Source organism: Ovis aries, chromosome 17 (assembly GCF_016772045.2).
Source record: "Ovis aries strain OAR_USU_Benz2616 breed Rambouillet chromosome 17, ARS-UI_Ramb_v3.0, whole genome shotgun sequence".
Taxonomy (NCBI): Eukaryota; Metazoa; Chordata; class Mammalia; order Artiodactyla; family Bovidae; genus Ovis; species Ovis aries.
The window spans coordinates 73,018,124-73,028,943 of NC_056070.1; the positions used below are offsets into that span (position 1 = coordinate 73,018,124).

Genomic DNA, 10,820 nt, shown 5'->3' on the forward strand with positions numbered 1-10,820 from the left:
GGGCAGAGACAGATGGGTAGGGGGTTGGCACTGTGCCCTGTGTGCCCCACAGAGTGTGGCGGGCCCCCAGGCCCTGACCCTCTGAGCAGCGCAGGCTCCGTTGGGACTCCTGGGGCGCTGGGAGAGCCACTTCCAGTTCTGAGGTGCCTTCCAGGGCCTGCCCCCCAGGTTCACATCACAAACACTGGCAGCTCCACACTTGTTTATTCTGTTTGGGTGTGAGGGACGGGCTCCGTGGCCTCTGGCTGTCCCCGGGCAGGCCTGAGGACCCCAGGCTCCGCCTGTGGCCATCCAGGCGTTGTTCCAGAAAGGGCTGGTTTCTGTTGCCCTTAAGAAGCAGGGGAGACCCTGGCTTCCGGTGGGGTGTCACCTGGGGGTGCTGGTGGGGTCTGGACCGGAGACTTGGGCTCCAGGGCCCCCGCACCATTGGGGTGCTCCACCCTCTCAAACAGAATGAGCATCTCACAGTGCGGGGTCTGAGGGAACAGGTCCACGGCCACAGCCTTGACTGGCCGGAAGGGAGTACCCTTGACGCGGTTGGATGGGGCCCTGCAGAGGCTGTACAGGACGGAGCACGGTCAGTGTGGGGGCGTCAGTTCACCCTGCAGGGGTAAACCTGGCTTCCAGCCGCCCACCCAACCCCACACTTACTCCACGAAGTTGCCCATGGCTGCCCGCGGGTTGCAGGAGACGTACAGCAGTCTCCGGACGTTTTCTGCCCGGCGCACGGCCAGGACCGCCTTGGAGTCTGGGGAGACACAGAGCCTCACGGGGGGTCCCCAAGGCGCCCCCCTGAGGGAAAGGCCCAGCCAGCCCCTGGGCAGCCTTCTGCCTCCCAGCAGCCCCTGGGGAGGCGGCCACTCACGCAGGCCAGCGCGGGGTGGGTCCAGAATGGCCACGAGCTGCTGGGAGGCCAGTCTGCTCACCAGGGCGGGCACCAGCTCCTCAGCCCTACCACAGTGGAACTCCACGTTGCTCAGCTCTGCAAGGGGCAGGTCAGCTGTGTCAGGGGGCCTGTGACCCCTCCTACAGGCCTGCTGGGCCACCCTGTGTCCCAGAGCCCCGAGACCAAGATGCCTCAGGAAAGCCCTTCCCTGCGGGGCAGTCCCCGGCGGCGTGGTGCACCGTGGGTCTGCAGTGGGGCCCACACCCCGTGGGCATGATCGGCTCAGGGCCACCCCCCACCGCGGGCCCTCACCGTTGTCCAGGGCGTTCACCCGAGCATCTTCCACGGCCTCCTGGGACAGCTCAACCCCAACAACTCTCTTCACCTTCTGGAGCGGGGACAGGAGGGACTGATGACTGCCCAGCCCAGGCCTCCTGGGGCAGCAAAGGAGGGGCTGGTATGGGGTGGGGGTCTCACAACCGATAGGAAGGGGGACGACAGGAGCAGGGTGGGGGGCTCACCCGGGCCAGAGCCAGGCCGATGGTGCCCGTGCCGCAGCACACGTCGAGCACCGTGCTGCCTGCGTCCAGCTGGGCCCAGTCCTGGATGAGCGTGTAGAGCACCTCGGCCGCAGCGGTGTTCACCTGCGTGCGGGCTGGGCCGTCAGAGCAGCCCCCACCCTGCGCCCCTAACTGCCTCCTCGCCTTCGACTCCCTGGGCGCCCCAGGGCCCCTCCAACCGCTCCCGGCTCAACAGCGGTCCGTGCGGCTGCAAACCCGCTTCCTCCCGAGCACCGGCCCTGCGGGCCCCGCGGCAGCAAGACACTCTGCCCCACGGCCGCCCTGGGCCGCCACCCCAAGCGCCCTCCTGAGCCCGGGCTCCAGACACCTGGAAGAAGGCGTGGGGGGAGATGCGGAAGGTCAGCCCCAGCACGTCCTCACGGATGCACCGGTCCCCGGCCACGTGCTCCAGAGGCAGGCCCTCCTGGCTGGGGGTCTTTCTGTGGGCGCGAGAGAGCGCTCAGTCACAGCCCTCATGCAGACCCCCGCCCCAGCTATCCCGACTACTGACCGCTGCCCCTCCTCCACGAAGTAGAGGCAGGTCACCCCACTGGCCTTGCCCGGCCCCTCCATGAAGTACTGGGCCAGAGACGTCTTCAGCCCCGCCAGCTCCTCTGGGCTCAGGTTCTGGAGCAAATGGTAGAAAAGGGCTGGTGAGACTGCGTCCACGCTCGCTCGGCCCCGACGCCCCTCCCGCGCCCTGCCCGCCGGAGACCTGTGGGTGGAAGTAGGCGATAGCCATGGCTTGGCCGCGGCGGCTGGTGCGCACGGTCAGCTGCTTCCAGTGGCCGGAGTACGTCTCCGGATCGTACGCCGAGTAGGGGGTGGACCTGAGGGAGCCACAGGGGGCCCTGAGCGCCTGCGTCTGCCCCCCAGTCTGCGTCCTCCAGCCCCCTCACCAGAGCCCCCATCCTGGGCGGGACCCCATCCTCTGCTCTCGGCCTCGGACGTCCCAGGCTGCCAGCGACCTCACCGGATGAACTCCTGGAACGCCTTCACCACCTGCTTGGTGGCCCCAGGGATGTGCACGGTGTCGAAGGGGGCTGCCACGGCGCACGTCCCGCTCCTGTACTTGCTGAGCCGGCAGCCCACTGTGTTGTCCTCCCCGTCCACGCCGACGCCGACCAGGAACTCGCACTTGTTCCGATACTCGGTCTATGGGAAGGGCCAACGGAGACAGACGCCGGCTCTCCCTCTGACTGCCCAACACTGGCAGTGCAGAGGTGATGCGAGGCCCAGGCTCCCCCACCGGCCTGGCAGCCAAGGGCACCATGCCGATGGGTGCTTGGTGAGAACCAGAAGCAGCTCTAAGAGAGCAGGAGGACCAAGTGGGACCCCGAGGCCTAACCTGCTGGGGGGAGGGCCGGACGCCCTCCAGTGGGCAGCAGGCCTTGTTGTGCTTGTGTCTCTGTGACAACAGCCAGGGCAGCAGGGCGCGGTTGGTGCTCCCGATCTCCCTGCGGGCAGAGGGAGGGCGGCGGTGGGGCTCCAAACACCCCACTCCCCAGCCCTGGGGGCGTCCAGGACCCTGCTGTCTCGAGCCAGGAACACACGGCTCTTACCGGGTTAGCCCCCTAAGAGCCTGTGTGCGAGGTGCAGGGAGCGGGCTGAGCGAACGCAGCGCCCAGCCCGGGATGCCCGCGCCCACCCTCACCTGGCCAGCTTCTGCAGCACTTGCTCACACTCCTGCCGCTTCCGCTCCAGCTGCTCCTCGTAGGGAACGGCCCAGAGAGGGGTCACCACGTCGGCGACGCAAGCGGCCGGACCAGCGGGGAGCTCCCCACGGTCCTCCTGCCGCCTCTTCCTGGCCAAGGGGTCAGCCTTGGGCCTGGCCAGGCGCGCGCTGAGCGGGCGGCCCTTCCAAACCGCCCCGTGCAGCACGCACAGAGCCTTGTCGCGCTCGGCGGCGCTGCGGAAAGTCACGAAGGCGCAGGGCGGCTGCCCGAAGAGCTTCGTCTTGTGGGGCTGCAGCCCGAAGCGGCCCAGGAAACGCCGCACATCGCTGAAGCTGGCGTGGCGCGGCACGTTCTGCAGCTCCAGCTTGAAGACCTCCGAGGTGAACAGGCCGGCTCGGATGTAGCCGTAGGGCCCCGGCCCCGCGGGCCCGGCCGCCGCTGCCGGCTCCTCCTCCCGCCGCGGGCCTGGCGCCTCGGTACCGTCCTGGGCGGGGTCCCCGACATGCGCCCGGCTCTGCGTGCAGACGGCAGGCGCGGAGCTGGCAACGGCCCGCGCGCCCGGAGCCCCGCCCCGGCCTCCCCAGCCCATCGCCGCCCCAGCCCCCAACCCGCCGGCTCCCCCGCACCATACTTCGCTGTCCAGCTCGTCTCCCATCGTCTGCAGCGTCCGTCGCCTCGCCTGGAGCCTGGAGCGCACACCGTCCAGCTGCGGCCTGGGAGGGGCCGGGACTCGAACCCGCGGTGCTCGGGGCCGGGCCTCGGCCACGCGCTGCGCCGCCCGCCCGCCAGGGGCCCGCGCCCACCTACTGCCCCGGCCCGCCGCTCTCCCGCCAGGCCGCCCGGCGTGCGCAGCGCAAGCGGGGCGTCTCTATCGTCCCCGCTTCCTGTGACGTAATCACCACGCGCCGTTCGAGCCCCTCTCCCCCAGCCCAGTCCTCTAGCTCCAGGGGCGCGCGCGCGCGGCCGCGGGGCGGAAGTGCGCGCGAGGGCCGCCGGGAGTGCGTGCTCCCCGCCCCCACCCCCGTCCCTCTCCCAGTCGGCCTGGCTGGCCGGGCATGCGCCGCGGGCGTTTTGGCGGGAAGCGCGGGGCGGGCCGGACAATGCGAGTGTCCGCCGCACGAGCCCAATAAAGCTGCGCCGGTTTTGAATCGCGGCGCGTTTCCCGCCGCCGGGGTCAGGGGTCGGGGTTCGGGTCGCGGGGCGGAGGGAGGAGAGAGCGAGCGAGCGAGCGAGCGGGCTGGCGGGAGGCGCCGGCGCCAGACGCGGAGGAAGGAGCTGCGAGCAGCCGCCGAGAGGCCGCGGAGCCCGCGACGACCGAGCCCGCCGAGCCGCCGCCGCGCCCATGGCGGCCGCCAAGGTGGGCCGGGCCGGGCGAGCGGGCCGTGGCGGGCGCCGAGGGGCGCCGGGGCCGCCGCCGCCGCCGGCCACGTGGGCGGGCCGCGCCGTCTCCAACCCCCGCCGGCCCGCGGGCCCGGGCGCCGCGCCGCGTGACCTTGGGGCGGCCGGGCCTCGCGCCCGCCCCTGGCCGCCGCCGGCCCCCGGCGCGCGGACGCGGCCGGTCCACTCGGCTCCCCATTCATCCGGTGCCGGTCCGCGAGCCGCTACCCGCCTCCGCGCCCGCGCGGCCTGGCGGGCGGCCCGTGGCCACCTGGGCTGGGGGAGGGAGGTGCCGTCCGGCCGAGTGGCCGGCGGAGGCCTGCGTTCCTGGGCCGAGCCGGGGAGCTCAGTCCTGGCGTCTTACCTCCGGGGCTATGGATCTCCAAGCCACGTGCTCCCTGAGGCAACCCAAAACCTGCTTCTTTGTGCCCTGTATTTAGTCCTCTGCGCTGGATCGAACGCTGTGGCATTTATTTGCGTGAATCCTCTTGATTTACACGCGTCATTTCCCCAACCGAGATAAAGTTGTTGGCAGAACTGAATTCTGCATACATAGTAGCACGCCGCCGCAACTTTTAAGCAAGAGCACAGATTTTTCTCACCCAGTAAAAACTCAAAAGGCTTTGTAAGAGGAGTGCTCGACTCGAGGCCCTTCCCTCCCACCCTCCACCCCGTCGTTGCGCCCTTAATCTGCACGTGGCAGTATCTGCGTTCCCATCTTACAAATGAAGTGCGGGGGCACGGGGGAGTTTGGGGAGGCTGTGAGATGGTGTCTTGCATCTGAAAGAGGATATCGGAGTCTAGTGTCTCACTGCAGGTTGGAGAAAGGCTTTGGGGGTGATAGGCCCTTCACTAGTGGGAATGCCTCGCTCTGGGCACTGGCGGAGTCTGGCACAGCTGGAAGGGTCACTCACGTCTCCACCCACCACTGCAGGACACCCACGAGGACCATGACACCTCCACCGAGAATGCTGATGAGTCCAACCACGACCCCCAGTTTGAGCCAATAGTTTCTCTTCCCGAGCAAGAAATTAAAACGCTGGAAGAAGATGAAGAGGAACTTTTTAAAATGTAAGTTGGTATCTTTTCAGAAGTAGGCACGTTCACTTTGAGGTCCAAAGTGTTTTTCTTATACAGGTGTTAAGATCTTGGCTTGACCTTTAACCACAGGATTTTGTGATGGTTCCTCCCATGTTGAAACTAAGCTGCTCTTGAATACACTCCTTCCTGGCCCCTGGGACGCACACTGCCCTGAGGCCTGTCCCACTGTGCCCACAATTGACATCTTCACAGACCCCTATCTTTGCCACCTCGCTCTAAGACTCCCACAGCCCCGTGTCTGGTTGGGCATTGGGCCTTTACCAGCACTGTCTTTTTCTCTTCAACATTGGCATCCTTGGAAGCTCCTGAATTTCAGACTTAGTTTTAACGTACAAAATGATGCTTGGAATTACAGATAAAAGGTGGGTGGTTAGTCATCGAAGTTATATTTTAAAAAAATCATTGTGATCTTGGCGCCTTCAACAAGAGGTTGCGGTGGCCAGGTCACCTTGAAGCAGCGCTCGCAGAAGCCGCGTGGCCAGGCGGACAGTGCCGGCACCACACGGCAGGGGGGCCCGGGAGACACAGCTGCAAGTTAGTGGGAATCGCTGGGAGGCGCGAGGGAAGGAGGGGCCGACTCTCCGCCGCTTCAGGTTCCCTCGGAAACACGAGAGTACAGTTTGAGTGCTCCGCTGTGGGTCAGAGGAGGGAAGCAGAAGGGATCACTCCTCCAAGACCGGGAGGCTGGAGACCAGTCCTGGGCGCCTCCCAGCCTCCCCAGGGAGGCCGGGCCAGCGGGAGGGGCCTCCTCGTGGGCCCACTGCTCCCTTGGTGGTTGCGTGTGGCGCAGAGAGCAGTCTCCGCAGGAAAGGGGCCGGCAGAGCTGGGATCGATGGCGAGGCAGACGGCCGAGCTGCTGTGGGTGGGAAGGCCGACTCGGCCCAGAACCTGTGGCCCGAGGGGAGGCCTGCAGCCTGTCTTCCCAGCGGAGGAAAGGCTCCTCGTCCCTTGCCCGCATCCGTGGCGCCAGGGAGCCCCCGCACTGTGACGGCCGCCTTGGCCGGCAGTGCAGTGCGCCCTCTGAAACGTCAGGCTTTCCTGTAAGACTTGGGGTTTGTTGGGCCTCCTCGCTTTTCTGGTGATGTCCTGACCTGCAGTTCTGGAGTAAAAGGCAGGGATGTCTGGCGAGGCCTCGGGTGTAGACCCGGCCTCGTCCCTCCTACGCCTGCCTAACGCCTTTCCCCACGGCTTTCCTCGCAGGCGGGCCAAGCTGTTCCGGTTTGCTTCAGAGAACGACCTTCCGGAGTGGAAGGAGAGGGGCACGGGGGACGTCAAGCTGCTGAAGCACAAGGAGAAGGGGACCATTCGCCTGCTCATGCGCAGGGACAAGACCCTCAAGATCTGCGCCAACCACTACAGTAGGCGGGGGCGAGGGGCGGGGACCCGCAAGTTCTGCACCAATCACTGCAGTGGGCGGGGCGAGGGGGCGCACAGGTGACCCGCAAGAACCAGAGGGCCCGGGAGGGTGCTGTGGCTGGGCGGGCAGGGACCGGCCTCCCGGTACCACGGTCCCATCGACTCTCTTGGGCCAGCTCCTGTGCCCACGCTCCGAGGTCCTCCCACCACGCCCCGCTCAGCCCACCCTGTCGCTTCTGGCCTGGTCCTTGTTCTCCAGCCCCGTTTGAGGTGTTTCCCAGAGGTTTTCCCTGACCTTGCTTCTCTCAGAGCCTGGCTGGTCACCGGGTTTCCGGCCTGGTGTGCAGGTGGGTGGGTGGTGGCAAGAGAGGGGCCTTGAGTGCCCAGGAGGCACGTGGGCTCAGCGGGGTTCTGGGCTGGGATGAGTAGTCTCGGTGCTGAGTGTGATGTGTTCCTGGGACTGGTCCTGGGAGATTTCTGTCAGGCACGTGGGACGAGTGTGGCCGTGGGGCACTCGTTTCTTGGGAAGCTGGCCTCCTTGAGTCCCTGCGTGGCCGGAGGGATGGGTGGCCATGCAGATTCCTGGGTGCGGCTTGATCTCCGTGACGTACAAGCTGGTCACGGGCCTTCGGTGTCCACTTCCAGTGGCCTCTTTCCCTGGGATGTGCTTGGGCAGTGTGAGGCCGAGAGTGGTGGGTCTCCTTCACCCCACTTGTGGCTTATGCGTCTTGGCTACAGCCCTGCCTGCTGTGGGCTGGGTCCTGATGTGTGGCCAGGTATGGACTCCGCCACGTGGTGGGCACCCTGTTCAGGAAGGCTGGGCCTGCCCAGCTGCGGCCCACATCTGCCCTGGGTCTGCTCGGACAGGGCCAGGGCCGGGGCGGCTGGTGGTGAATGGGTCTGGTGGCATTGGAGACCCCTGCTGAGGTGTCCTCGTGGTCGGGGAATGGCTGCCTTCTTCCCAGATTCAGGACAGTCCTGCTTTTAAGTGGGCACGGGGAGTTTGCAGGGGTTTGGGTAAGATCCAGACCCACAAGCCTTTGTCTGGGCCTGGCTTGGCGAACCCCCAACCAGGCTTTTGCTCCAGTCAGGGCTTTAGGGGTTGGGGTGGGGGCCGGCCTGGCAGCCGTGCGGTTCTCATGGGGCTTCTCCCTCCAGTCACGCCGATGATGGAGCTGAAGCCGAACGCAGGCAGCGACCGTGCCTGGGTCTGGAACACCCATGCTGACTTCGCTGATGAGTGCCCCAAGCAGGAGCTGCTGGCCATCCGCTTCCTCAATGCCGAGAGTAAGCAGGCCCGGGTGTGTGCGGGGCGGGGGGCCCTCCGGGGGGGCCTGCGCTCACAGGGCTGTGCCCCGCCGGTCCCCCAGGCCGCGGTGTCCTTCCGCTGGTGTTGTCAAGAGCAGCACCCCGTCGCTGGCCGTCTGGTGCCGAGGAGGCCTCGCCTCTCTCTGTGGGGTCTGCTCCAGTGCAGTGCCTGGCAGGATGGGCTGCCCAGATGGGAGTGGGGTGTCTGTGGGACCCTCCGGGACCGCGTCCTCCTTGCTGCTCAGGGCTCTTTGGGGCGCCGTCTCTCTCTTTGCAGACGCACAGAAATTCAAGACAAAGTTTGAAGAGTGCCGGAAAGAGATTGAAGAGAAAGAAAAAAAAGGTGCCGGGGGGCGGGGCGGGGCGGAGGGGGGGTGCTCTGCAGACTCACTCTGCACCCAGCCGCAGCCCCCGGCGGGTGCTTTTTCCGTCTGCCACAGGAACTTGCGGGGGCTGTGACCTCTGCCCTGTGAAGGGCAGCACAGCTACCCCGGTACACGGGTGCTTTCTGGGGGTGGGGCCGCCGGGGCTTGGGGAGGTGCTTGTGCCGCCGCTGGAGTCCCGGGCACACGCTCACCTGGAGATGCTGGGGCACGGCCGGCTGCTGCGCCTCCCTCTGACCGCGCCCCCGTGTCCCCCAGGGTCTGGCAAGAATGACAGCGCCGAGAAGGTGGCGGAGAAGCTCGAGGCGCTATCGGTGCAGGAGGGCGAGCAGCCCCAGGACGTGGCCCCGGCGCCCGCCGAGGAGGAGCAGTGAGGCTGAGGCGCCCCGGGCAGCTTGCCCCTGTCTCCCCCGTTTCTTTTTTAATTTTGCCCTGCGCCGCCTTTTCGGTTTGTTTTTATTCTGTTTTGTTTTTACAAGGGACTTTATATAAAGAACTGACTTCCAACATCCAGGTTGTTTTTTTTTTTTCCAAGTTTTTGCCCTCATGAAGACAACTTCAGAAAATCCATTCCCTGGTCACGAGAATGTACCGTGCTAACTTTCTTTTCCATAGTGGAAACACTTATTTATAGTCATCAAAATAGCGAATAAACAACACGTTTGAAACCTGCATGGAGGCAGGACGTGTGTGCGCCGCCCCCTCGCTCTGCCCCGGCCTTGGCGTGAGGACGCCCACCAGGAGTCCTCAGTGCCCCCCGGGCTTTGACCAGGCATCTTTGGGTGGCCCTCTGCCCTGGCGGAGCTGCCTGTTGCACCTGGAGCCGGGCGCAGCCCTGTGACCGTCCTCAGAGAAGACTGTCCTGCGCGGCTCCGGGCCCTCTTGTCTGGGTGGAGGGGGGGCGTCCTTGGGGGGCGAGTCCGGTGAGGCCCTGTGTCTTCTGCAGACCACTGCCTCCGAGGGAGTCCTGTGGGGGTGGGGGTTTGGGGAACACGACAGGACCTGGCCAGAGAATGCCTGTGCTTGGCCTGTAGAGGGTGAGGTGGGGAAGGGAAGTGGCTGCTGCGTCCATGTCGGCCCCTGGTCTGTAGGTCAGGCCTGCTCCCTGCTGCCCTTGGGAGGTGACCCCTGGGCCACAGCTCCCTGGGACCCTCTGCCCACGCCCTGCACCCACCCTCTACAGACCCAGACACCCTGAGGGGCAGGGCTAGGACCGCAGTGTGTCCGCAGGACCTCGGGCCACCGGAGGCAGAGGCAGCTGGGTAGAGCCAGGAGGTGTCCGCTTCCTGCCTGCCTGTGGCCTGGGGGCTGCTCCCCGCCAGGCAGAGGCTGTGGCCAGGGGTGGTAGGAGGACACCCACACAATCTCTTCTGTCTGTCAGCTGCCTGGGGCCCTGGGGCCAGGCGGGGTCTCCCAGCCTGAGGGGCTCAGGCACACGGCTGCACAGGGTTCTGGCCACAGAGCAGCAGACAACCCCCATGGATTCCTGCCGGGGTCCAGCCCCGCTCTCTGGGGAGTTTCCCACCTGGGGAGGGGCTGAAGGTCTTGGCTTCAGAGCAGGGGCCCCGGGCTGGCCCGACCTCACTGTAGTCAGCTCCACCTTAAGTGGCAGCCGCGGGGTCCGGAGGTGGGGTTTCCTGCAGGGGGTGAGCCTGCCCAGGCAGCCTGTCCTGGCAGGGGCAGGGCACCCCACTCCCGAGAGGCCTGCAGCCTGGGACAGGATAGGGCCAGCGCCCCGCCCTCCTTACCCTGCCGGCTGCTTCCCTCTCGTCCAGCTCAGGGGCTGTGAAGTGGGCAGGGGATAAACCACCAAGGCACCCTGCCCTGTCACAATCCGCCACCCTTGGACATGTCCAGGGGCGGGAGGGGCCTGGCCCTGCCCTGCAGGAGCTCAGAGGTGTTGAGGGAAAGGCCTGCCCCAGAAGGGCCCCGCGCAGGGCCCGTGGGCCGGACGTGCGGCCTGGCGGCAGCGCGAACCCTAGTGAACCAGACCCCAGGCGCACGGGCCCGCAGCAGCCCCCCAGGGTCGCGGTTCCTGGCTGGAGCGGCCGGGAGGGGCCCCCCGGCGGGAGGGTCCGAGCCCGGCCCCGCCCCCAGCGCAGGGCGGGGAGGGCGGGCGGGGCGGCGGTCGCGAGGGGCCCCGCCTGGCCCCCGGCCCCGCGCCGGTCCACCT

The 10,820-nt window shown here is 66.8% G+C and overlaps 2 protein-coding genes and 1 non-coding gene across 6 annotated transcripts; 2 read left to right on the top strand and 1 right to left on the bottom strand.

The window, feature by feature from the left end:
* Nucleotides 1–185: 185 nt before the first annotated feature.
* On the bottom strand, nucleotides 186–4,945 carry TRMT2A (tRNA methyltransferase 2 homolog A). Of its 3 annotated transcripts, none has more exons than XM_060400900.1 (13): nucleotides 4,864–4,945; nucleotides 3,754–3,835; nucleotides 3,101–3,636; nucleotides 2,795–2,903; nucleotides 2,420–2,601; nucleotides 2,162–2,276; nucleotides 1,958–2,073; nucleotides 1,775–1,886; nucleotides 1,408–1,530; nucleotides 1,199–1,274; nucleotides 866–982; nucleotides 652–748; nucleotides 186–558 (listed from the first exon to the last, which is right to left on the bottom strand). In XM_060400900.1, the coding sequence occupies exons 2-13, from the start codon at nucleotides 3,775–3,777 to the stop codon at nucleotides 330–332; spliced, it is 1,836 nt and encodes a 611-aa protein (XP_060256883.1). In that variant the 5' UTR covers nucleotides 3,778–3,835; nucleotides 4,864–4,945; the 3' UTR covers nucleotides 186–329. The 3 variants fall into 3 exon arrangements, with proteins under 3 accessions (XP_060256883.1, XP_042090845.1, XP_027836084.2); XM_042234911.2 differs by having other exon boundaries at nucleotides 3,749–3,835; XM_027980283.3 differs by lacking the exon at nucleotides 4,864–4,945 and having other exon boundaries at nucleotides 3,754–3,992.
* Nucleotides 3,174–9,319, top strand: RANBP1 (RAN binding protein 1). Of its 2 annotated transcripts, none has more exons than XM_060400903.1 (6): nucleotides 3,174–3,502; nucleotides 5,434–5,570; nucleotides 6,801–6,958; nucleotides 8,115–8,243; nucleotides 8,542–8,607; nucleotides 8,906–9,319. In XM_060400903.1, coding segments are annotated over exons 2-6 (471 nt in total). In that variant the 5' UTR covers nucleotides 3,174–3,502; nucleotides 5,434–5,568; the 3' UTR covers nucleotides 9,022–9,319. The 2 variants fall into 2 exon arrangements, with proteins under 2 accessions (XP_060256886.1, XP_011953512.3); XM_012098122.5 differs by lacking the exon at nucleotides 3,174–3,502 and adding an exon at nucleotides 4,278–4,479.
* Nucleotides 8,646–8,767, top strand: LOC114108885 (small nucleolar RNA SNORA77). The gene has a single exon (XR_003585619.1). It is a non-coding gene; the product is annotated as a small nucleolar RNA SNORA77 (small nucleolar RNA).
* Nucleotides 9,320–10,820: the final 1,501 nt, after the last annotated feature.

Excerpts from the sequence above, each read along its gene's own strand:
- RANBP1 (XM_012098122.5), top strand. Across the intron at positions 5,571-6,800 it reads GAAGAGGAACTTTTTAAAAT|GCGGGCCAAGCTGTTCCGGT; the intron begins GTAAGTTGGTAT and ends CTTTCCTCGCAG. Across the intron at positions 6,959-8,114 it reads GATCTGCGCCAACCACTACA|TCACGCCGATGATGGAGCTG; the intron begins GTAGGCGGGGGC and ends TTCTCCCTCCAG.
- TRMT2A (XM_060400900.1), bottom strand. The coding sequence starts at position 3,777 with ATGGGAGACGAGCTGGACAGCGAA. Across the intron at positions 1,531-1,774 it reads CCCCCCACGCCTTCTTCCAG|GTGAACACCGCTGCGGCCGA; the intron begins GTGTCTGGAGCC and ends GCCCGCACGCAG. Across the intron at positions 983-1,198 it reads GGTGAACGCCCTGGACAACG|AGCTGAGCAACGTGGAGTTC; the intron begins GTGAGGGCCCGC and ends TGCCCCTTGCAG.